Genomic DNA, 26,364 nt, shown 5'->3' with positions numbered 1-26,364 from the left:
CCCCTATGTCTCTCAGTAGTCCTGCTTTGAGACGTCCTCCCTGTTGCGAACTTGAGAAGGTCTCCCTTCTCAGATGTGAACCCCACATGATAAATGAGGCCGTGCCAGTCCTCATTCCACCGACTGCAGAGTTGATGAGGCAGTCCTGGTTGAATGGGAGGGTCCCTCTTCTGGTGCTAAACTGGAGAGAGCGGGCAGGAGCTCATGCAAGAGGCTTCCCCCTACTGTGAGTCCACTACCAGAGAGTTCTGCTCCACCCCTGCAGGCCGCTTGGACTGGTATTAACACAGGTGAAGAAACATATCCAACCCTGGTTAGCAGTTTCCCTTCCACTGTCTCCCTTGCCCTCCAACCTCCCAGATTTTTTCCCCAGAATGTTCTGGACAAAAACCCCAACCAATTCCATGAAAAAGAAAATAAACTGGGTTTCCCTGACACCCAGGAAGAAAAAGGTGGCACAGAGAACTGGGTTATGGAGTTGAGCTGACACCTTTCTCCAATTGCAGGGAGAGTCCCTTCACTGAGCTCAGCCCTGCTTCAGCCACCTGGGTGGGGGTGGGGTTGATTCAGAGCCTCCCAGGAGTGGGAATCCATTGCTCCTCCTCATGTCTCTGCAGGAGCTTGGGGTAGGCCGAGGACCACTGATCCACGGAGCCCAGGAACTTACCCTCTGTTCCTGGGTGGCCACGAAAGTCTGGAACCCTGGTGCCACCCCAAAGCCCAGCTCTTGGATGAAAGGCGGCTCAGACTGACTGTGGATCTGAACTTTTACTCCTGCTTCAAATGTCGTTTCCTCTGAAAGAACAAAATGGACAGAGCCACAGGTCAGCGACAGCGGATGGTCATGGAGTCCGCGGATGGAAAGGCTCAAAGGAACTCTGGAAGGGCTGTGTGGTGGGCAGTACCGTGCCTCCCAAAGATGTCCTCATCCTCATCCCTGGAAGCTTACATGGCAAAAGGGACACTGCAGGTATGATTAAGTGTGGGGTCTTGAGATAGCAGAGTATCCTTGATTATCCATCCCCATAATCACAAGGGTCCTTATAAGAGGAAGGCAGGAAGGTCAGAGTCAGAGAAAGAATTGAAAAAAGCTCTGCTACTGACTCTGCAGAAGGAAGAAGGAGACACAAGGGACACAGGCAGCTTCTAGAAACTGGAAAGGTCAAAGGAATGGATTTTCCCCTGGAGCCTTGAGAAGAAACGCTGCCCTGCTAACACCTAGGTTTGAGACCAGTGCAACTCATTTTGGACTTCTGGCCTCCAGAACTGCAACCTAATAAATGTGTGTGGTTTGAGTCACTGAGTTTGTGGTTATCTGTTACATTAGCAAACAGAAACTAATTCAGGTCAGACAGGCCAGCTCCTTCCTTCAGTCTCCAAAACTATAGAATGGTATTATGAAGTGAGTCAAGTACCTTATTTTTATTTACTAAATTCTCTATTGGGCAAGGAGATCAGGAGGAAGAAAATATGGGCTTACAGCAGAAGAAATAAAAATACAGGGCTTGCCTGTATGCCAAGGTGCCCACCCTTTGTAGCTGCAGGAGATGGGCAACTGGAAGAGAAGCTTCTGCCTTTTTCAAAATTTGGCAAGAGAATTGGCTCTTGGTGGTGGGAGGTGGCAGGGTGGCAGGAAGTGAGGGGATGGCAGAGCCTGGCTCATCATCCTCTTGTTCAAAATTGGTGGGCAATGTACCTATGTGATATGTCAGACTTCACTGGGTCTTATTTTTTGCAAACAGCCTGCAGTATGAGCTTTCCAAAATCCAAACCTGCATAACTCTCTCCTGTGCTCGTAAGGAGCTCAGTCTCCTTTACCTTTCCACCCTTGCTCTGGGCAGCCCTGTGCTTCATGGCTCCATGTGTGCCACACTGCTGGCTGCCTAGATGGGCTGTTAACCATCCCTGCTCTGCACAATGCACATGCATGTCCTTCCTGGAATGCCTTTCTATCTTGTCAGCCTGACCATCTCCCTGCTCATCACTGACGATTCAGCCCCCAGCCCCACTCAAAGCAACTCCTTTTCATTCTCTGTTGTATTCTTTGCATAGGACGGATAAAGCCTCTGCCACACCATGTGGACAGTCCTGTATCTGACTGTCTCTTGCACCAGGCTGGAGCATTCCGAGGCCAATTCTGGGCTTTCTCTCTGGATCTGAAAGGTCCTGCACAGGGCTGGGCACATTAGCAGGCACTCAGGGAACACCTGTTCAAAGGGCCAGGGAGTGATTTGTGATTCAGACCCAACTCGCATATTAATGGGCAAGGTCAATTTAGAGTCCAAATCAAAGAGTGTTCTACAAGAAGAAAAGGGGGAAAGGATGGGTAATGCAGGAATGAGGGAAGATGGAGCCAGAGGACTATTTCTCCCAGTCGGAGGTCAGGGAGGAAGGGATCTGTCAGCACTGGGGCCTTATCTTGGGGAGAGTATGGAAACACACACTGGAGCTGGCACGGAAGAGAAGAGCAGAGAAGGAAGGGCTGGGGGGCAGGTAGGGGAATGGGCAGGTCACACAGACGGCCTGCAGGCCAATGACCAAGGCAGGGGAAGGGTCTGGAGCAGCGCAAGAATGCTGAGGTCAAGGGCACAGGGGAAGAACTAGTAGACAGACAGGGACTAGGAGGGAAGGACAGGCGGGGCTTTCATATAGTTTGGATGGAGTCAGGTGGAGTACAGGGGGTTTCGGCAACAGAGACCCTCGGCTGGGAACATTTTCATCCTGTGTCTTCGTGGAGTGGGTGAGAAGCCCAGGCAATCCACAAACACAGCGCCCTTCCCTCCAGCAGCCAAGTGCTCTGTGATCTCTTCACCCAGATCATCTGTCCAGATCCCCGCCCGTATGTCCCCAAGTGCCTGTGGCTTTGTGTCCACCTCTGCGGCAGACGGCGAGTGCCTCATGAGAAGGGAGCGCTCCTCTGGCCCACAGGTAGATCGGGGTGGGGGCACTTCGGGAGAGGAAGGATGGACGGAAGAGGCGGGGAGGGGTCAGCCTTTGGTGGCTAGGCTTTCTAAGGCTTGCCCAGGAGAGGGGTTGAGGAGAGGCCAAGGATCCTGAAGAGCAGGCTGGGATGGGGGGGGTGAGCAGGGAACGTGTGAGGTGGGGAGATGCCCGCCTGTGCTTGGCTGACTAAAAACAAGCTCAGTGAGCTGTGGGGGGCAGAGCAGCAGAGATGTTTTCCAGAGCTAGTCCAAGCTGCGTGCCTGATGTATAACTGAGCCTAAGGAACCTTAAAGCCAGTAAGACAGACTAAAGAAGGGGTCCTGTGGCTCACAGGGAGAAATGAGAAGTGAAGACTTTCTGTCAGAAACGCTGCGAGTAATGGACAAAGAGGATGGGCCAGGCATGCCTACATCAGTGAGAGCTGCCCAGGGCTAATCAGACTGGGTTAGCATTCAGAAGGGGAGTTTGTTCCCGAAGCAGCAGGAGCTGGGGCAGAGTAAATTTCTCAAGGAACCTCAGAGCGTTATAGACATCCAGTAACTGTGTGGGCACAGGCAGAAGAGGCTGACGGATAAGGTCCCCCTCTTAGAGCAGTGCTGGCTGGTGGAAATTTCTGCCAAGACGAAGTATTCTATAACCCGTGTATCCAACATGGTAGCCACTGGCTGCATGTGGAATTGAAATTTTCATTCATTAACTAATCATTCCCCCAGCTTTACTGAGGTATATTGACAAGTAAAATTGGCAGATATTTAAAGTATACATGAAGATCTGCTATACATTGTGCAAGGACTTCCCCCATCAAATTACCATATCCATCACCTCGCGTTTACCTTTTTTGTTTGTTTTTTCTTTAAATTTAATTAACTAACTTAAATGTAAATGACCACATGTGGGTGGTGACAACCTGACCGGGTAGTACAGCTGTAGAGTGTGAGCTGCGAGCAGAGCCCAGCCCTCTCCCGGCAGCATGGCGCTGCTTTCCTGCGCAGGCGCCGCCCTGCGTCTCCTGTCGGCGGCCCTGGTGATCTGGTGGCTTCTGAGCAGACCCGGGTGTATTTATGGTCAGCCCACGACTGTAGCTCCAGATTCTCTCTGGTCCTGCTCTTCCCAAAGCACTGCTTACTATCACATCTCCAGATGGAGTTTGTTGCTCTGCTTTCAGAGGAATGCCCTGGGCTTCCTCTGAGGATTATTCTCCAGTTTGAGAGTGAACAGAGCCCCCATCGGTTTCTGCCCTATACACCCTTGATCTCCTGCATTTCCTGGGTATGGATGCTGTTGGTGCAAATGTGAAGACCCAATTAGGAGCTGAAGTTATCAAACATAGACTGTTAGAGGTAAAGGCTCAGACCATGTACCTCAGAGGTTCTCAAAGTAGAATGCACGTCAAAATCACATTGGGAGCACTGGGTGGCAATTAAGGGGACCCACTCCTAGCACTTCTGATTCAGTCACTCTAGGTGGAGCCCAGGAATCTGTATTTCCAGGGATTCTGATATGGGGCGGGGCCAAACACATCTGGACAGTGATCTAGTCTAGAGAGGGGAAGTGATTTGCTCAAGGTCACACAGCAAGTCAAATACAGAGCAGGGGCTAGAAGCCAGGTCTGACTTCTAATTCAGCACTTTTTCTAACCCCCAATGGGTGTGGCTTATTTCTGTGTGAGCAGATGCCCTGGTTCATAGCTCTGGGGTTCTGAATGGGGTTGGAGAAAGTGAATATTTCTCTTTCATTGTCCTTCCCTGTGTTGTCAAAGTCCCTAGCACAGTGCCTGGAACACAGCAGAGCTCAACCATTGTTTGATGAATGAAGCAAATGAGTGAGGAAGTGTGTTCTGCTGAGTCTCCTGTTCCCTGCCCTCGGACCAGCTGTGAGTCTGCCCAAGTCTGGCCGGGCACTGGGAAGCACCAGCCCCACACACCACCCAGCGGCAGGTTTCCTCCCAGGTGTCTGGACTCAGGAGGTCTCACCTGCTGAGCTGCAGGAGGGCTGCACACAAAACCACAAAAACCACAGCAGCAGCAATAACAGTAACTGGGACATCCCCAAAGTTTCAGCGTCCCAGTGCAAAATGAAAAGTGTGAGTTCCCTTATTAAAAAATTATTAAGAATTTCAACAGTGATAGCAGAGCATAAAACCAAGAGTGTGGCCCTTCTGAGCAAAGGGACCTGCGTGACTATTGGCTGCACATCCAAGAAGCCAGCCCTGCCAACAACCCATGCCGGTGCCGGACAGAATATTTTACATCCTAGAGTTCTTCTTACCACCAAATGGCTTGATTTTGAGCTGCTTCAAAGAGTACAGCCCCTAACCCAGTGAAAGATTGGTTTATACATCATGAACACCTGGACTCAAATCCCTGGGAAAAGAGAAAGCGGGAGAGCACAGAGATAGGGGAAGTCACTGCACCCAAACGGCTAGGAGCCCTTGTTAATTTGGACCAAGCGTGAAAGCTAATGCTCAGTTGGGAGGAGGGTGGCAAAGTGCGTTCAACCTGCAGAAGCTGAAATTTCCTAGCACTTTTTAGGAGCCGGTCGGCCCAAGGTGAGGTCTACCTGTGGAGCATTTTCTGTGCGTGCAGAAAGGATTTGGGAGCTTTGTGGGAGGAGACAGGGAACGATGGGCAGAATGCATAATGGAGCAGGGAAAGCACATCACAATAAAAGAAGCTTAAATCTTTAATCTTTGCAAATTACAGGAAACATGCCGAGGAAATAAATACTGGAGAGAAGTAGGAAGGGAAGCTTCTCCGAAAAGCCGGAGGAATTTTCTAGGCTAAGGCAGGGATGTGCTGGTACAAAGCAATCTTGTGTTGGATGAAACTGACTTTATAACAGTAGCTAGGAGAGCTGGCTTGAGAGGAAAGGGTGGGAGGGAGGCTAACCCTAATGGGGTGGGGGCCTCTCAGTGAAAGATCGCTTCTGCGTAGAATTTTGAGCTAGGTGAGTCTTCGGCACTTTTTAAATTCAACCAGCTTTCATCTTCCAGGTCAGAAAACAGACCTACAGAGAAGAAAGTGGCCAATGGCCACATGGCAAATAGCAGCTTGCCAGAGCCCCGGAATTAGGTATCTTGACTCCTCACTCTCCTCTGCCCTTTTTCAGTCGTCTAGAAGCAGGAGTGGTCCCAGAAGACAAGCCAGTGAGGTTCCAAGCTGGACAGAGATGGAGGGGGAAGAACAGATCCAGCGGCCTGCGTTTTCTCGTCTTAGAGTCCAGGGAACCTCTCACTGTATATGTAACAGTGACAGGGACAGGGACCAAGGTCCTAGCCCCAGCCCTTGAGAGCCCTGGGGGAGAGGGTCTGCCAAAGCACCATCCGGGCGCCTCATGCTCTCTGGCTCGCACAGAGAAATCCAGGGGAGTCCAAGGCAGGGCTCTGCGAAGAGGAGCAGGGAGTGTATCAAGAAAAGATGGGCTGTGAAATCATGGAGCCCTGGATTTTCCTCCCAGCCCCACCACTTAACAGCTGTGCAACCACAGATGGGTTGCATTGCTTCTCTGAGCCTTAGTTTCCTCTCTGTTAAAACAAAGCGGGGGACCTTTTTCTCCGGTTACTTTTAGCTATAAAATTCTATGAGCTGGAGATCATGCACAAGTCTCTTTACTTCATTGCATCTCACTTTAATTTCCTGAAATATAGATTTTAAAAAAATGTTGTGGCTTTTCAGCACTTGCATCAAGTCAGAAGAGGCTAATTTTTCGAAAGACAGCACACAGAATTCACGACTTGCTGCCTCGCTAAAATCAGGTGGTGGGCATCTTGTCTTCCTGTCTGCCCTCCCAGACAGACATGCCCAGCTGAACAGCATGCCTAGGTGAGAAAATCCAAACCTGGCACAGAGACGGGCATGCTCATGCTCGATTGCTCACAGGTGACATTTTGAGGCTAGACAAGCTTCTGCAGGAAGAAAAAGCCACTGTGTTCCTGAGCTGGATGGGCTGTAATTACGTCTGCTCAGGGCAGCGGCATGGGGTAGCAGAGCGTTCTCACCAATAGCTCACGATCCAGAAGATGTTATCAAGTGGCTCCCCAAATTTAGTGAAGGCTGCAGACCCCAGCCCCCCTCACAGTCTCAAAGCACATACATTTTATGGCCCCGAGACACACTGCTGAAAAAAGAATGCTACCCTTTGTTGGACCGAGTGTTGTCTAAAGCTACTTTTTTCTCCTTTTCTCTTTCTGTTTTTATTTTTAAGGAATACTAGCCCTTGGTGGAAAGGAGCAAGGACCGAATCAGAAGATATGATTCCAGTTCTATTTCTAATACCTCTGAGCCATGAGATCATGCAAAAGTGACTCAGTGTCTTAGAGACTTGCTTACTGCATCTGTTAAATGGGCTGATCTGTTAAATCATTAGAACTGCCCTTTCTGCATCCTAAGAGTGTGTGAGAAGCAGAGGATAGAATGCAGGTGAAGCCTCTTATAAACTGTAGAGTGATGTGCTCATGTTGGGGAAGGAGACAGTTAATGTTAGGTCTTGGTTATGGAATAGAGAAGCGTGGCTACACTGAATACACTGCTGTTAAATAGAATATTTACAAAACATACATCAGTGAAGGCACTGAGTGTGGAGTTGGGTCTAGTCTCATTAAAAAAGATTTATTCCAAGGATTGTTTAAATAATGAGTTTTCCTTGTGCATTCAGGCTCAGAGATTATAAACTACTTGCTAAGAAGGCTGATGAGCCTGGGTGGGTGCCTGGCATGTAGGAGACACCACCTTTGAAAAGCCATCAGGAAGTGCCAAGTCTCTGAAATTATAGGGGAAGTTGGTGGATAATTAAGATTCTATTTATAAAAATTACATTTACACACTTTGGTGGCAGAGGTTGGGTTCAAGCAGATTGCTGAACAGATCACGTATCTAGGTGGTGATGTGATTACAGAATTGAAAAACATTCAAAGCATTACTAAATTCATAGCAATGTTTTGTTACTGAATATTTGCACAGTCAATTAATATACAAAGCATGATAATGTTCCTGGGAGGGTGAGGTCTGAGAAATGTTTGGACTTTAAAAGGCATTGTCATACTGCCAAAGTGTGGCAAACAGTGGTCTAGATCAGAGCTTCTCACACACATGTGCATCGCCCAGGAATCCTGTTACAGTGCAGACTGGTGGTGGGGGGCTGGGGGTTGGGTCCTGAGAGTCTGCATTTCTACAAGCTCCCAGGGGATGCTGGTCAGAGGCCCACACTTTGGGTAGCAGAACTCACAGGAGAACACCTGTGTGTTAGGGTGATCGGCTTCTGCCTACCTCACCAGCCCTGGGTCGGTCCTTGGATTGAGTTACCCCAGGACACCCTGGGCTGTTCTTGATCTTTGCTCCTGATTCCCTTCCTGCTCAGCACCTCCCTGTGACCTATTTCTTGTCTTAACTCCACACACTGCCCACAGCCTGGTAAGCAGGCTGGAGAGCAGGACTAAAGGTCTCTCCCCTCTGAAGCCCTTCCTGAGTTACCCTTTTCCTCCCTCCCAGAACTGATTCTCCCCTCCGCTGTGTTCCATCTATCCTCTGTCAGTCATAGCACGTGATGACCTTTAATCGTTTACATGTTTCCTGAGCAGACTGCAAATGTCTGGCACTCCTCAGGCACTTTACATGAGAGCTATTGGATCAATGAATTTCCATCCAGCACATGAAAGGAGCCCTTGAAATCGTCCTGAGATTGTGAGTTCTGAAAATCTATCCTGGGCCTTTTATCTGTAACCCTGAGTCCCTGGCACATAGTAGGTGCTCTTGGCAGTTTATTGAGTAGGAGGACATGAGCTCTGAAAGGTGGTCTGTGTGATCCATCTCCTAGATGTTCCCCGCAGACCACTGCCTGCTGGCTGGCAGTTTCGAACAGAGCACACGTGTTTTCCACACAGCACCTAGCACGTGTACAAGCAGGTCTCAGAACGATAAAAGTCAGGCTTCTTCTGGCTGCATATTGGATGCCTGCTTCCAATGGTGCTTCTGACTCATGGCTTCAGTTCTCCGGATTCCTTGGCACTGGCGGAGACCCCCATCTAGCACACAGGCCCACCCTGAGTGTGAGCTCGGAATCCCAGCGGGCTGCGGCACATCCCCATGCCCCTGACCTGGAATTCGGGCCAGAGCTTGCACCTCCCTTTCTGGGGAGGTCCTCAGCACCAGGCACCATGACAAGAGTGTTTCCTGGGAGCAGAGATGTCAGAGAAACCACGGCAACCGTCTGCATCCTCTCTTGCTATGCCTATGTGTGATGGGGGATGGGAAGCATGCTGCCCTTGATAGTTGCCCAGGCCTCCCAGCTACACCGAGAAGTTATGATTATTTTAAATTTCAATTTTACTTTTATCAAAGCAATATATGTACATAATTTAAAAAGCCAAACGATACTGCAAGGCTTCTAATGAAAAACAGCAGTGTCTTGCCCCACTTCTCCCCAACCCCTGAGTCCCTGTCCCCAGGGACAACTACTCTTAACTGTTTTGGCTGTTTTTCTGGTAGTTTCATATTTCCATGGACATCAATTACTTGACAGATATTGGTGATTTCTTAAGATATGGAAAATCATGTCCTTCAGTTGGGAATTTTTCTAATATTACGTCTTTGGCAACACCCTCTTCTCCATTCTCTCAGTGCTATTATTCTAGAACTCCTAATATTAGGATGTTGGACTTCCTGGAAGGACCCTCTCATTTTCATATGTTTTTTCTCTTCCATTTTCCAGCTCTTTGTCTTTTTGTTTTACTTTTCAGGGAGTCTCCTCAATTCCAATCTTCTGTGGGTTTAAAAAAGTGTTGGCAATCATTTTTAATTTTTAGGAGTTTTTTTGTTTTTTTAGCTTCTTTGAATGTTATTTTTTAATAGCATCCTATTTTAATAGCTTGTGTTTATGGATGCAGTATTATCTCTTATCTGTTGAGAATTTTAATTAGTTTAATGTTTCCTTCTGCTTCCTGCATTTATTTTTTATTTATCAAACACTTACATAGTGTCTAATATTATTTAGGCATTTTCCTAAGTACTTCATAAATATTAACTCATTTCAGTCTTCCCAACAACCTTACAGAGTAGTTAATAATATTATTCCCATTTTAGAGGTGATGGAACTGAGGCTCAGAGAGGTTAAGGAATTTGCCAGAGGTCACAGAGCTGGTAAATTATACATCTAGGATTTGAATCCAGGCTCTGGTCTGGCTCTATTTCCTCAAAGTTTCTTTTTTGTGTGGTTTTGTGACTTCCAAGCTAGTGGCTTCCCTCAGAAGTATGGCTCTTTGGCTGTCCATTCACCGTTAAGAGGCACTTAATAGTTGCCCAGTCCTTCCTTGTGTGGGAGGATCAACCAAGGACTTTACTCAAGGGAAATCTAACGAGACTGTTCTGTTTGGGGACTCCTGACTGTCATCCTCTGAGCATCTTTTCCCTTGAGATTATCGGTGTCTCCAGGAAGGGATGTCCCCAGACTTCTGTTCAGGTGTGGGTGGGGTAGGTTAGCTGGGCTTGGGGGTCTCACTACTGGGTAAGCAGAATTCACCTCGTCCTCCCGTTTTCTGTACAGCAGCATCTCACCCACGCCCTCAGCACTGCTTGGTTTCCCTAAACCTAGGGCCTGTTTTAATCTTAGCTTCTGCTGGGTGCAGAGAGATGTTTGTCTGGCTGCTTAGGGCCATGGGAGGATAACTGGGGGACTTATTGGCTCCTTTCATAGACTTTTAATGAATGTTACACCTCTCAGCAGTATCTGATGCCTCTAACCCCTGATTCTTTGTTGGGGTTCTACAGGGAGAGTCGTTAGGCCTTAGTTGGCTTCCCAGTGTAGACCATTATCCTTCAGCCTTGTCTGCTATGCCAGGTCAGTTACCATCTGCTTTCCATCTTCCCCAAATTGGCTGATATTGACTGTTGTCTTTTCTCCTATCCTCTTTGTTGTTGTACATTTATAGTTAAAAAAAAAAATCCTTGATTGCCTTTAGGTGGCGTTTGGGAGGGGGCCTCCATAAACAGTTATGTTCAATCCACTGTGTTCAGCCATAGATAGTCTAGACCGTCGACTTCCCCAAGGCTCTAGAATGGAGCAACATGCCGTGAACCCCTTTCATCCTGGGAGAAGGGGGAGAGATGCTTAGAGCTGGTCTCTGGGGTGTACACAGCCATAGAACCAACTGACACTGTTTTCATCCCAATAACAATAGTCTCCCACCCAGTGGTTCTCAAACTGGGTTTCTTGGAGTTCAAGGGTTCCTCAGGGAATGTCTCAGGGTTGGCCATAGTGAGCAAGAAATCATACTGAGGCCCCATCTCCAGCTGAATCACAGAAGCTCTATCTGTATCTGTTTTATATATTGGGGCTGTGCTCAAGCTTTTGTTTAATACAAGGATTCTGCTACTGAAAAAAAAAAAAGAGGAAAAAATAGAAAAGGAGTGCTTCAACAGACCTGTCATGATATGCCATTCACTCTTCAGAGATGTCACCTGAGCCTTATTCTCAGAGCTATTTTCATGGCAGTGTTTTATAGTCACATTGTGGGCATTAAAGGGATGTGGTGGAAGGACAGGTAGTTGCTTCAGGTTCCCTAAGTGGGCCCTCAGCTTGGTCCAGCACGTCACGTGATGTGCATTCTGGGGAGATGCACTCAACCTCTCTGGGCCCTGGATTCTTTACCTTTCCATGGGGATTCTGATACCTGCCATGGGGAAAAGGACAGGCAGGACAGATAAGGTGGGGAGGGGGAGGCAGCTTTAAACAGGGTAGTCAGGGAAGGTGATAGCCGAGCAAAGATTTAATGGAGGTGGGGCAATTAGCCATGTGGGTTTGAGCAAGGGGAATTCTAGCTGAAGGGAATGGAGTATACAGATGTCCTAAAATGACCGTCCACAAACAAGCCCAGGGAAGCCAGGATGGGTAGCCCCAAGTTAACAAGGGGACAGAGAAGGAGGTGCTGAGGCTTGGGAGGTAATTAGGGGCCAGATATTTACCTCTATTAGAGCATAATAATTCCCTTGCTCAAGAATATCATATCAAATTCATTTTTCTACAGCACTATGTTTGGAGAAATCAAAGAGATTGTATTTGGTAAAAAAAAGCATATTTTTGCATTGAGGAGAATGAAGGACAGAGGGAGATGAGAAAGGCAGGGACTCTATTTGTGATCTTTCCAACTTTGGAGCCTATCTGTATAGAATTTGAGCTCACTAGAGAGCTACCTGCACACTGATTCTGGCTTCCTCAGATGTAACTTACCCCCAACCCTCACCCTTGTGCCTACCTTGTCCAGCACGGCCATTCAAGGGGGCCATTCACTCTTGGGAATGCCTTCCTGGCTGCCAGCCAGCCAGCTTCCTCCAGGCCATCCTGTGCTGAAAACTTGTGTTGCTGGTCAGTGCTGATTGGTCCAGGCGTGGGTGCCTGACTGAGCTGGGCCAACCGTTCTCTTCCCTGTTTTTTTTTTTTTTTTAAATAGGAGATGCGTGAGAGACTCAGAAGTCTCTTGCAGGTGGTAGGATGTGTAAAATATAAAACTACTGGAGCCATGTGTGAAAAAATATGTATGTGTGGAAAAGGCTTGACTTGGTGAGAGAGTATAAAGCACTTCAAAGAGAGAAGAGGCAAGAGAGGAAAGTCTTGAGGGGGCCTGAGCCCTCGGTTCCAGTTGTTTCTGATGCTGTCTCCTTGTCCTCCCACTGTTTGGTCATTGAAGCTTGTCTTGGATTCCTGGGGCACTACAATTCCTTTTATGCCTAAACTTGTTTGAATCTGGTTTCTCTCATGTGCAACCTAGATAAGCCACTGCTTATTTCTTTTATCTTTGAAGTTACTCAGAGACATCTACACAGAGTTTCATTTTTAACAACCTCCCACCTGCCTTCAACTGAATTTCCTTTAGAAAACGCTGGCCATGAAATCTGCACTTCTATAGCCTAGGACAGCTTTTCTGTCGTTTTCTACTTTGCAAGCTTCTCCATGAAAAAGCAGGTTTCCAGGGTCAAAGGCATTTGGGAAATAAATGCTGCATGCAAGATTCCTATCTTTGAGATTCATGAGGTAACATATTAAAGAATTCCTGCAATGCACAAATGTGTTGTTTAGCTTTATCTCATCAGGGTTCCCCAGGTCCTTTCCATTCCTGTAACATGTAACACTCCCAACTTCTGACATCCCATAGGGTTCAATTTGTGGCACACCCTGTAGTCCACATGTGACTGAGCCTGCCTTCTTTAAAATGCCATATTTCCAGGGTGCCTGGCACAAGGATGTTTTATCAAGGGGGCATCTGGTGTGGGGCATAGTTAGTCTGGAGGCAAGGACACTTTTGACAATTTTCATAGTCACTGCTACTTGCTAAGTGAGAGCCCATGGAGCTGGGGTCACCCGGAGGGGTGCCTTTGTTGAATGCACTCATGGGCACTAGGAGTCCTTCCTGTTAGTCAGAATTATACCCAGATGAGTGGGTCTTTCACTGCTTCCTTAAATTTCTGAGCAATGAAGTTGTCCATGAGGCCAGGCAAGAACGTATCAGAGGTTCTATTTTGAGCAGAATGAGCCTTCTAGATGTTGAGGTGCTTCAGGACCCCTGCTATAGGTCCAGGAATTGGGAAAAATATCTGCCTCTGGGGTAGTTTGACTATTCCCCCATCTACTCTTCATCATTATCATCCTGCTACTGTTTACAATTTGCAGAGCTCAAATTTGATCCTTCAGCTATGCCATAGAGTCAATGAGTTTTGTTTAATTGGTCTGTATTCTACAGGTAAGGAAACGAAGGCTCATTCCCCATCCTCAGTAAAGGAAGAGCTGGGATTGACTTGGGGTCTGACTTTCTAATGCCCCTTTCCTATCCTACTTACTGCCCCTGTCATCAAGCTGTCTGTGGCCACTCCCTGAACAGCCACATTTCAAATCCTTTCTTCTCCATCATCACCCAAATTTCTCCTGACGACCGGGGCTCCTTTCTTTGGGGATTGAGAGGAGGTGGGAACGCGGGGGGAGCAAGATGGTGTCTGTCAGGCCATACGGCTTGGCGGACTGGGGAGGCTGCCTCCCTCCCAAAGACCATGACAGGGCCACGCCTGGATGCACTCACTGTCCTTGGGGGCAATGACCCCGCAGAGGGATGTGGGCGCGCCTCCCCAGGTGGCCTCAGGCACAAGCACGCCTCACCTGCCAGAGCCTACCTGTCATCCTTCAGCAGGTGTGTAGATCTCACTCCCACCCATATGAGGCTTACCCCACACTGACCCAAGAAACAAGCAGCTTTGAGGTGAGCACAGCCTCCAAAAAGTGCTCACTGCTCAGTGACTTCTCAGCCTGCAGAAAGGTCCAGGGGATGAAGCCTGGAGGTAAGGGTTCAGAGGTCTGGCTGCATGATGTGGGTGAGATCGCCTAACCTCAGCCTCCTTCCCTGGCAAGTGGCGATCAGGATCCCTTCCTATCATTCAAGGTTGTGATGAGGGGAAGACCAGGAATGAGGAATATTACAGCCTCAGAGGAATGTGGGGGGCGGCCGCAAAAATGAAACGATATTAAAATGTCATCTCCTCATTCTCATATTGCAAATGCTCAACTGTGGCTACCACACTGGGCAGTGCAGATGGAGAACATTTCTGTTGCTGCAGAAAGCTCTGTTGGACAGCTCTGATCAGGTTATTCTCTGGCCCACGCCAGAAGTGTGGGCTTAAGGAAAAAGTGCTGGTCTGTCCCTGAGGGATAGCTCCAGCCGCTGGCAGGAGTGAGACTGGAGTCCTCTTGTGGATTCGGTGGGAAAGTCTGGCTTGAGCTGCTAAGGTCCTGAGAGGCAGCGTCTCACGTCTTTTGCTTCCCTTACAATACCCTACACAGTGTTGGGCACATAGCAGGTCCTTAATCATGCTTATAGATTTGTCCTGAATTGGTACAGCTCAGTCCACTAGGGTCCAAAAGCTGAGCCCCTGGCTTAGCCCTGAGCTCACTGCGTGACTTCCATTGCTCCCCGCCAGGTCTCAGTTCTCCCTCCGCAGGAGAACGAGGTGGGGGACCGAGATAGATGATCTCAGGTTCTTTCCTGCTCTGACTTCCATGGCTTCAGGCAGCAGAAGGCAGATTTCCAGGGCGGAGTTGGACCCCAGTGCGTCAGCAGTGATACTCAGCTCCAAGGTCAGGCCCCACGGGGAGCGTGCTGTGTGCAGATGTCTGCACTGGTGTGTGTGAGAGTGAGAGAGTGTGTGTATGTGAGGGTGTGTGAGTGTCTGTGTGTCTGTACTTGTGCTTTTACCCCTGAATTGAGGTGGGAAATTCATCACTACCATGGAAAGACATGACCAACCTCTGGTTGGACCGTGGATATGGGGGCTCCAAGACTCATTTTTATTTACTCATTGCTCTCTTTTTCCCCAGGTGGATCCATAAGCAAATATGTTCTGGTGTCCCCTAGGCAGTGCCTCTCTGTGGGGCCCAGGAACCAGGGTTGTCTGCAGGCCCCATGGTCCCAGACATGGACTGGCCTCAGGAATGTTCTGGAAAGCCAGGCCCTGTTGGCCAGCTCTCAGGGACGTCAGAGCTCAGCACCCACACAAACCTTCCTCTGTTTGCTGGAGGGGAGGGACACTGAATTTAGAAATGTGGACGGGATCCGTTAAGCATCTCCTCAGCAAGCTGTGGATGGGGCTGCAGCCTGAGGGGAGCTGCCGGCAGGCATTACTGGAAGGACACGCACGGTGACCACTTACTTCTCAGGTGCAGGAGGACTAACCATAAAGGGAGGCACGTGGCCAAGTCACCTCGCCCCAGCAGGGCGTCCAAGTGAGAGATGCTAGGGGAGAGCCTGGCGGGGAGACAGCTTGCAGTTGTCAGCCAGTCATCCCCAGGGTGGAAGCTTTTGCTGCCCTCTGAAGCCTGGAAGGCCTGGGCACAGTGAGGTACAAACCTTGGAGCTGGATGGCCTGGCTGCAGAGTCACGGGGTGGGAGTGACAAGAAGCAGGGGCTGGGCTGCTGGGCCTCCACCCATCCTCAGCATCCACCTGAGGGCCCAGGGCCCCCTCCTGCTGGAAGCTTCTCTTCCCTCCCCCTCTCCTGTGGCTTCCCCCAAGCCCATCCCTTGCCTCCACTGCCCGCACCTCCCAGTTATGCCCTGAGCATTAATCTGACTTGGGGTCTCCTTTGCACCCATGGCCACACTCTTGGGCACCTCTTCACTTTCTCCACCTGGTGACTTTCTAGAGGCTGCTAGCATCCCTGGGCCCTGTGGCCACATGGCTCTAATGTCTGCCTTTGTCCTCACATCACTCCCTCTGCCTGACCTTCCTGCACCCTCTCGGGAGGGCCTACCTGTAAATGCAGGATAATCTCAGGACCCCATTCAAATACCCATTGCACCAGGATGCCTTCCCTGTGCCCTCCCCTCTGGAAGCTGCTGGCTCACCATGGCGCTGGTGCACTGAGTCACCCCGGACCGTAACCCCGTGGCTCCTCCCCTGGGCTCCCATCAGGACTTGGCCCTAAATGTCCTAATGGCCCTTGGTCCTAAATGTTCACCTAAATGTCCTTACCTTGGTGCAAAGCCTGAGATAGTTTTATATGGCTAATGAATAGTTGGCTGAGTAAATAAACAAGTAAATAAATGCGGAAGTAAGCTTTGGAGTCCATCCACACGGCACCCCCAGGGGCTCACACAGGCATGGGGCCGATCCCCGAGTCCTTGACCTTTGGCTTTCCAACACTGCCTCCAGTGGGAGGAGCCTGTTTTCCTTTCCTTGGGCCGCCTCACTGGGCTGGGATATTCAAGATGGTTGGGAGAGGAAGGGCTGGTCCATTCCTTCCTCTTCTCCAAAATAGAGCCACCCACTTGCCGAAGCATTCCTGTTAATTCAAACTTTCCTTCAGGCCTTCTCTGCACACGTATCCTCCCCTGTCTACCTTCCCTTCCCAGTATTCCCATCCCTGCCCCCTCCCACCTAGTGATCTCTGAGGAAACCTGGAACATCACCCTCTACTCAGGGGACATCCTCACCACTCACTGGCATGTCACCACCCCCTCGATGTGGAGCAGTCCTCTGTAGGGTGGGCCAAGACATCTGAGGCAAACCAGTCTTTCAGAATCCTGCACCCCTGTGCCACCATCCACTGCCCCCAGCTCTATGCCCAGCTCACCTGTCTCTCCCCAGATGGGCAGGTACTCATCTTGCTGAATGTCCAGCATGATCTCCAGCCCGTTGCCTGTCCCGCCCTTGACTGTGGTGAGCAGAGGCTTGCCATCCTCTCCTGAGTTAAACATGTAACACTTCCCATATTTTGTAAACACCTGAAGGAGAGAAAAGAGAGAGAAGCACATGCGTGACTTCAGACTGGCCTCCAGAAGTCGGCAAGACCCTAGAAATCCAATAGTGGGCCAGAGTGCCCACTGCCCATCAGGCAATCCACCCCTCCTAGGCACCAATGATTCCTCACCCTTGCTAGTGGCCTGACTTTTGCCAAACGGGATTCTGGCATCAAAGAACAAATCTGGACTCCCTTTGGGGTTTGCTGCAATGTGATCTGGTCTCCTCTCCCTTCGTACACACCCACTGGGTGGTCCTGTTCGCTTCCAAGTGTAAAACATTGTCTGTAAGCTGTTGACCTGCCAATCTGCAGCTCAGAGTTCTCTCCTGGGCTCCACACATACTGCTCCCACTGCCTGGTAAGTGTGATCTCAGAGGGACCCACAGACCCCAACATTCAGCACATCCCAGCGGGAACAAATCTGCCTCAGGCTCCCTGCCCCACCAGATGGCTCTCCTGCATTCCTGTCACAGGCCCTAGAATGGCCACCAGCGAAGGGGCTCAAGCCAGACCCTCAGAGTGGCCGTCCACTCTTCCTCATCCTCATCCCCAAGTCCAGTTAGCCAGCCAGGCCTGTCCACGCTGTCTCTACGTCTGTCTCACATCTTGCCTTCTCTCTTCTGCACGGCTGTGACTTAGGGCCCAGTCACCGCCCGAGCTCCCACAGCTTCTCAGCTGGGCTCTGGTTTTCAGATAACCTGCATCACACCACCCTCCAAGGTAGTGCAGCTCACTCTTTCCGAAACGCAATCCGCTCTCATCAATCCTGTGCTTAAAGTCCACCAGGGCTCTCTGGCCCCCTTAGGCTAAAATCCAGGCCCCCGCATACTTAGCCCTGTACGATGACCTCTGCCCACTCCATCCTACTGCTTCCCGTCGGGGTCCAGAGAAGGTAAGCTCCTTGGGCTCATGGGCACATCTGCTTGTTCACTCAAGTATCTATCCCTAGTGGCTAGCACAGTGCTGGCCCATGGGATGCTCCAGAAATGTATGTCCAATGAATGAATGAATGAGTGAGTGAGTGAGTGGGTGGAGCCAGATCAAACACCTTGAGGCACCCCTGGATGTGCCCTGCTGGTGCACACACTTGCGGCTTTTCTATTTGCTGCTCCTGTAGCCTATAATTCCACTCATTCCTCTTTCTGCCTGGACAACCTCTAGCTCTCTGCTTGGGCAACGTCCAGCTGTTACCCAGTTCTGGACGGAGGCGTCTCCTCCTCTCAGAAGCCTTCCCAAGCCCCTGGACCAAGCTGGGTTGCACCCCTCCTCACTGTTCCCTTCAACACAGCAGCTGTCGCATGGCACTGCAGCTCTCCTGAACTCTTCATCTTTGGATCCCAGTACTTAGTACACTGACTGGCACATGGTAGGCGCTCCACCTACTTCTGCTTTTGAAAGCATGATCGCCAAGTTGCAGGGTGATGCTGTGGGAAAAGCCCAGGGCAAGGGATGCAGAGCTCTTTGTCCAACTTAGTTGTGTGACTTTGGGGGAACCAAACAAACTCTCCAAGTCTCAGTTTCTTCACCTATAAAACAGGGGTTCTAGTCCTTGCCTTAGCTATCTTCCCAGGTTATGGAGGGGATCAACTGAGGTAATATATGCAAAAATGCTTTGAAAATTATAAAAGCGTCTACAAATGCTATGGCTTGTTATGATTACATAACTGCTTTGGAACCTCAAGCTGAAGCCAAATTACATCTGGCAAAGCTGACTGAAAGAGAGCCAGGCCAACTGTACGGGATGCCTGCAGCCACTGAGATTTGGGCCCAGGCTGCCTCCCTGGCCGTGCTCCCACTGCTCTGTCCCCTCTTATGGTGTGGAGGCTGCGGGAGGCTCTTTGGCTTCCCATCCTTCAGTGCAGGGGCAGGCAGATAATGGGGTGAGTACCAGAGGCTGCCTTCTGCACGAGTATCTTGATGGCTAGATGGAAGGAAAGGAGAGGGGCCTCTACTATGTGCCAGGCCCCATGCTAGATGCTTACCTATGTTTTCTCATTTAACCCTTGCAACCATGACCATGGGAGGTATTATCGCTCCCATTGTGCAGAGGAAGAAACCAAGGCCAGAGAGGTTAAGTGATTTGCCTAAAGTCACACAGCTGATAGGCAGAGAAGCTGGGATTCAAATCCATTCACATGTCTTTCTAACACACATACTCTTTGTGGGTGTGCTGTCACTGGGGCATTTCCAAGCCATACACTGTTCCTCACTGCCTTGCTTTTCTTAGCAGCCAACCAATGTTCATACGCATGTGTTCCTACCATATGAAGGGATTATGGGGATTGCAAAGAAGTACAAGCCCTACAACCTGCCTTCAGGACCTGTAGGAAAGGTCAGCAAAACCCCAGATTCCATATTTTCTTAACTGTATAAAATGGCTGAGTCCCTGGCCAGCTGCACTATCTCAGGACAGAAAATCCTACTCTCTCAGCTTCACGGTGGAGAAGGACAGCTGGAACTTGATTTTGATTTTTAAGAACTGAGCTTTATCAACACTATTGTATGCAGCGAATGAACTTGGCTAATGAACTTGTTCCCTGGAGAGCTGCTCTCGGTGATCACTGTAATGAACAGATAAGAGCATTTTATAGTTAACACATCCATTACAGAGGGTTGAACACATCTGGAGTGACTTCGGGGGTGCTCTAGTAGAATATTTCCTTGTAGAGCCCCTGTGCAGAGGAGTGGTTCCAAACCTGTTTAGAATATTAATTGCCTATCTATATGAAGAGATTTGTAAGTAAAAGTACATTTTGACTTAGCGCCAGATTATTGCAGATTCCCAACTCTCCCCTGCACCCATTTGGTACTTTAACTTCAGAGTATTAGGCTGGGATTAGAATGTGGTGTCTACCCCTGGAGTTGGCTGTGGTCCCAACTGTGCCACAAACGAGCTGGGTGGCGTTGATGAAGGTACTGACCATCCCGTAAGCTTCTGAGGGTGATGATCAGATGCGAGAACTGAAAGGGGTCCCCGGGATTGTCTTGTGCATCCATCTTACTTTACAGGTGTGGAAGTGGAGACCCGGGAGGGAGGAAGTGAGTTGACCGAGGCCGTGCAGCAAGGATGTGTCCATCTGCAAACTGGACTCCGAGTTCAGTCTGTGCTTTCCTTTATGCCAGCTGCCTCAGTTTCCCCACTTACAAGAGGAAATGGATGATCTGGGGAATTGCTACTTTCAGCTGAGCATTGACTGGGTGCCTGCTCTGTGCTGGGCATAGGGCTGGTATCACTGAAGCCTTGTGGATCAAAGTCTTTCCCCCTAGAGGAGGGAAGAGGCAATCCTTGTGGTGGGAGTGATAGAGACTTGCTCCCCACCTTCGAATGTCCCCTTGCCAGGCCAGGTAGTCATCCCGGGCCCTAGGTGTCAGTCCTACCTGTTCCCCCTGCTCCTCCTGAGGGTGGGGGCTGGGCCAGGTGCACAGGCCTGCCGGGTGTGAATGGATGCAGGTCAGAGCTTGGCCAGGGGCAGTGGCAACCAGAGTGGTGGGGCAGGGAGCTGGCGGGTGACTGCGACCGCAGCTAAGAGACAGCCAAGTGACAATCTATGGCAACCAAGTTCTTAATCAAGTTATGATCACCATAAAGAGGACTCACACCTTTTTGCGGCTTTCTAGTACGTTTAGGATGAAATCCCAAATCCCACTGGGCCCTGTGTGGTTCGGCCCTGGTCGCCCTTCCTTCCCTCGCTCACATGCTTCAGACGCATGTATGGGTCTCTTCAGCTTCTTGAGTGTGCAGCAAGCTCTTTTCCCTGCAGAGTCTTTCCATGTGCTGATTCTTCTGCCTAGAATGTTCTCCTCACACCCTTTGCCTGGCCAACCTTGGCTTAAATACTGCTTCCTCAGAGGCCTCACTTGAGCTGCCCACCCTGCTGTCCCTGCTCCCAGCCTTCATGTAAGTTGGGGCTCCTTGTTTTACAACCTCATGTCCCCTGTAGTTTTCCTTTACAGTGCATGTCAAAGTGTGTAATGAGATGCTTATTGATGTGGTTAGTTGCTGGGTGTCTTCCCCTAGACTGTAAGCTCGAAGAGGGCAGGAACTGTCTGTTTTGGTGAATGAATGAATGAATGGGCTCTGAGATGCTGCTGACCCACATATCCTTGGCCACCTTTGGAAGGCTGGCCTGGCTGGTTGTGGTGGAAGCTCAGGCCAACATCTTGACCCACTCCCCTCCCCTCCCTTTGTCTGCGGTGGCTTCTCAGCTTCCTACTTAATTGTACCTAAGCATTTTTACTTGCTTCTCCATGAAGCTATTAGAGGAAATAATCCTTTCTGGAACTAAGACAGTTTACCTTCATGGGGGCAGGAGCAGGAGCTCCGAGACCGTAGGGCACAGGCTGGCTGCACGCCTCTGCCGGCCCCCCAGGCCGCTGAGTCCTCCTGCTCCTGCCAGCTCTTCTGGGAGGGTTATTTTCCTCTCAGTTCAACATCAAAGGCCTGAGAGCTATTTACACATAGTGCAATTTTGCTACAAACGTGGGACAAGATGCAGTTCTCTCCTTCCCCATTTTGGGGCATAATGATGGGTAAGTGTAACACACACTTCAAATTTACGTCTTATCGTCTCCAGCCAGAAAATACAATTTATCTAAATCCGGACTGTCAGGACAAGCTTGCTGCTGCTTCATACCTGCCATTCTCCCAGGCATTTCTCTGCTCTTTCCGTAAGTGCTGACACCCCATTGCGGATGGCAGGGCTGGCTTTGCAGGGTTGCTCAGAGTCTAGAATGGTACTTAGTTGGATCAATTTGTGAAAGTTAAGGGTGCATACTTCAAACCTGGATCCCCGGGAGTGAGAGGAGGGATCCTGAGATGAAAATGAGCCCCATGGCCTCATCTTCATTGCTAACATTTGCACAGTGCGTTGCAGTTTGGAGACGGCATCTATGCACAACATGGGCTTTCTCAATGGCCTTGTGAAGTTGGAGGGATTAGTTCTGAGTCTCTACTCTGTGCTGGTCCCTATCTGGCATTTCCATAGGAGTTCTCTCTTTCCTAGCTATGGTCCCTACTACCCTGATGGGGAAGCCTCTTATTATCACATTCCTATTTTACAGAGACTGCTGCAAAGGTAGGTAGTAGAAGTGGGCTGGCTCATGGGCGAGATTTCATCACCAAGGAAGCTATGAGGAAGCAACATTGTGATTTTGAGCCATACAGGATGGGATTAAGGCGGCTTACTCATAACTTGTCAAGTCTGTGGCCCTGATCATGGCATTTACTATTCCCAGGGCCAGTTTCCTCATCTGCAAATGCGGCAAGATGATATTTCCATGATGCTGTAGGGCCTAAATGAGAGAATGCAAGTGGACTTGTTTGGAGGATCACATAATAGACATCTTTACCGGCTATGAGTCCATACAGGGGGTGGTTACTGTAGTTCTCCTTTTCAGCAGAAGAGGTAAGTTATTTGGGTTATGGGTGGGGAGTCAGAGATGCATTGGAGAATGGGGGTGGGGATGGAGGGTTCCTGTCTTCCCTGCAAATGATCCTACAATAGCAAGCTCTTCTTGAAGTAGTGAAAGGAGATGAAAACTGCTGTGTGCCATTGACTGCTATTCCTTAATAATGTTAAGCCTGTTGCTAGAAGCCCAAGACAGCCAAAGTGATTACTGGGGCCATGGAGTTCTGTAGGGCAGGGAAATGCTTCCATGCATACCACCTACTTTGAAAATCTACATTTGAATTCCAGCTCATTATAACCAGTTACAATGGTTATACGGTGCAGTGGGCAGATGCCACCAATCTGAATTTGGCAACATCTAAATTTAAAAAAACATGGACCTGGGGATGGGAAGAGGGTCTCACTGCCTTCCAGTAGCTCTTAGAGCAGCTCGAAGTCACAGACTGGCTTTGCCGCCCTCCCTGGAGTGCCATTCACTTTTGGCATTCATATATGCCACCACTAATTTTTGCAATAGCCCTGTGAGGTTGGTATTATCATCCCGATTTAATAGGTAAGAAAAGGGAGGCCCAGCCATGCTGAGCCAGGTCACAGAGACAGTAAGTGGAAAACCCAGGGCAAAATCCATCTTTGCCTAATTCCAAAGCCTGTGCTCTTTGCCCCATGTCCCTCCTCATAGCTACACTTCATGCCCACCTGCCGGCCCGCACTGCTGTGCTCCTGGCTGGCTGGGGAGATTGGTGCCTTCCTCACAGTAGGGTTCTCCTGCCTGGTGGTAGTAGGGGAGGTACATCGCAGAGTCAGAGAAATCCTTGAAAAGTGCAGACACCAAAAAACTTCTTGTCCAGAGTTCTCATTTTGCATAGGAGGAGTCTAAATCCCAGAAAGGTGAAGTGACATGTCCTGCATCACACAGCTAATATGGGGACATAGCTGAGATCTGACCTGGCTTGGTGGCTTGGGTCTGTGCTCTTCCTCTGAAGCCTTCTGTTTGCACTTACCAAGGGTTGGAGATAATGGCTAGGACCCCCTTCCTAGGGCCATGCATTCAGGAATAAGAGAAAGATTGGCAACTGCTCCTGGCCCAGGTGCCAGCAACCAGGCTCACAGTGACCTGTTGGGGTTCCTGCCTTACAGGCTCTGGGAAATGTGAAGTGGAGCCCTTTCTGGGAAACGTTAGGAATGGCTGATACTCATGAAGACACAGTTTTCTGGCCCAATTAATAGTGCAAACAACATTCTACAATATGTACCTTTTTAAGAAAATAAATTATATATAAGGCCTGTGAAATATCCACTGACTAGCACACAACTGGGCCTGCAAGATGCAACCTTTCCAACCCATTCATTTATCCTGCCCTTTAGCGCTTCTCCTAAGCAGTGCGTATCTCGTCCCGTCTTGCTTACTACCCTTGAAGGAAATGAAATTGTATTGCTCCAAAACACCTCTAAAACTCAGCTTTCCCCTCTGCTCCCCAGTTTATTGACTTTTCTCTCAATGAGTTACTGAAATTTCTCATTAGACTGTTTTCAAAACAACATGTTTAACTGCACGTGAAACCCAACCATTCAGTTTCGTTTGTTTTGTTTTTCTCTTTCAAATTCCCCAAACACATTTCATGCAATTGGGAAGTGGAAAGTCTGTCAAATGGGTTAGCAGGTTTCCAGTAAACAAAAGAAAGCTGGCTCTTGTTTTCTGAAGTTGCAATGGACCTGTTTGAATATTAACTACTGCAGAGAGATGTATATGTAAAGAGGCCGCCAGAAACAATCAGCCCTTTGAAGGCAAGGACGATATCTTATTAAAAGATCTGCCTGCTCATTCATCTGTTTCTGCAACAGGAATTTCTGACTACTTAATATGCTCCAAAGACTGTTGCTTTTTTCCCACCATGAGATTAAAAAGGCAGTTTCAGCAAATGCCCATGAAAACGCCTTCAGGTGGTAGGAGCTGTCCCTGGGAATGAAGGAGCTGAGGGGGACAGGGCTCTTCACAACCACCTCTCCCCCTCCTGACCAGGAGGCCACCATTTCTCTTAGGACATCACTGATATCATTCTCCTTAGAGGCTGCTTTCTGGGGGGAAAGAGAAAAATGAACAATCACTGAGCATTTCCCTTGAGTTGCGTCAGACGCTGTCCTGATTGCTTTACACACCTTCTATCTTTTAAGGCTCATAAAGTCCATTCATGTAGGTGTTATTCTCTCCAGTTTTCAGATAAGAAAACTGAGGTTCTGGGAGACTGAATACTTTCTCCAAGATCCTATAGCTAGAGAGTTTTTTTGCCTGACTTTTCCTTTCCTGTGTATGGGTTGTTATAGAAGAACATAGAGTTATTTGAATGTATGATATAGTAATGTGACCCCCTCTCTCACGCCCCTGCACCCATCTGCTGGGATGTGACATTTCCTGTGCCAGCTTCACTCAGAGGACCTGTCTTCTGCCTCCAAGCCCAAAGCGCAGCCAGGGCCTATTCTGCTGGGCAGCTGCCCAGAGAGCTTCAGATCGTGCAGGAGGAGATGTGTGAGCGCCACGTAGGAAAAAAGAGCATCAAGCGACTGCCGATCTGTCTGTCAAATGGGAAACCTGGCACGAAGGGGAGAGCCGGATGACTCTGCATGTTCTCCTTTAATTCAAACATTTTGTGAACATATGTTCCCTTGGAGGACAACTCACGGAGGCAGAGGGCAACTTGAAGGCACTCCAGTTGTTCGCCGGGAGAGTCGTTGCAAATGTCAGACCTTTGCTGATGACTCCCTCCCGAACACTCATGTGAGAATCCCAAGTTGGGCCCGACTTGAGGTTATGAAGTGGGATGTGGGGAACCAGACACCTTTCAAGTTGGACTGTAGCTTGGCTGGTGCAGGGAGGGGCCGGTGAGAGTCTGGGCCTGATGGAAGTTTCAAACGAGACCCAACGACAGGCGAGCTGCTCTTTCTGTGGAGGCCCTCCGCTCTCTGTGCCTTCTGGGCAGCAGGCGCTCTGTCACTTTCATCTCTGGGTTCCCAGTGCCTGGCCCCGTACCTGGCACATAGTGGGCACTTAATGCAAGATGTCTGGGTGAAAGAAAAAAGTCGAGCATGGAAGTGGGAAGCAGGCAGCCCCAGCTTCCAATGCTGGCACTGGATTTGGGGAGGGTCTTTCATCTCTTTGGATCTTGATCGCTCATCTTGGAAATGCTGGCAAGAGTGCCTTGCAGTAGGACTGTAAAGACCCAAAGGGCTATCGTGAGTCTGAAAGCTCTTTGTGGGAAAAACATTCCTCAGCCCAGACAGGGGGTATTCTGTTTGGGGTCTGCATCGTGCCTAAGCTCTCCAGGAGCAGAGGGGGCAAAGGCTTGTTATTTGGCTGTGGAAACTGAATCTGAGATGTTGTTCCGCTTGGGACCGTGGTCCTGGCTCATCCACTTGTTCACTTTGTGGACATCCACAGAACACCTCTGGTGTTCGAGGCACCACCCCAGGCACTGGGGATACAGAAATGGTCACCCTTTAGGAACGGCAGAGTAGGGAGGGTGGCCCTGCGACTGACACTGGGTGGTGCCGAGTGCTGCGGGGGTGCACCGGCAGGCAGCGGTGGAGAGGGGCCTGGGGGCCTGCTGCAGAGCTCTCACTAGGGACAGGAGGGGTGACACAGGGGTATTTAGTAGGCTGGGACTTCAGATTGGCTCTTGGTCTTAGCAGGGCCATGCCCATGATGTCAAGGAGGCCAGAGGGGCTGGTCCAGGCTTCTGGCTGCCCGCA

At 49.6% G+C, this 26,364-nt stretch overlaps 1 protein-coding gene across 3 annotated transcripts in view; it reads right to left on the bottom strand.

Moving 5' to 3' along the window:
* ASIC2 (acid sensing ion channel subunit 2) overlaps positions 1–26,364 on the bottom strand; it is a 998,461-nt gene that overhangs the window by 59,932 nt on the left and 912,165 nt on the right. For all 3 annotated transcript variants that reach the window (XM_037018670.2, XM_017670731.3, XM_073235177.1), the window contains exons 2-3: positions 17,045–17,195; positions 668–795 (exon numbers count right to left, since the gene is read on the bottom strand). In XM_037018670.2, coding sequence (XP_036874565.1) covers positions 668–795; positions 17,045–17,195 — 279 coding nt within the window. The remainder of the gene's footprint in view (positions 1–667; positions 796–17,044; positions 17,196–26,364) is intronic.

The sequence above is a fragment of the Manis javanica genome, chromosome 4 (genome assembly GCF_040802235.1).
Source record: "Manis javanica isolate MJ-LG chromosome 4, MJ_LKY, whole genome shotgun sequence".
Taxonomy (NCBI): domain Eukaryota; kingdom Metazoa; phylum Chordata; class Mammalia; order Pholidota; family Manidae; genus Manis; species Manis javanica.
The sequence above is the reverse complement of the archived record's forward strand: the minus strand, read 5'-3'. Positions and strand labels throughout refer to the sequence as shown.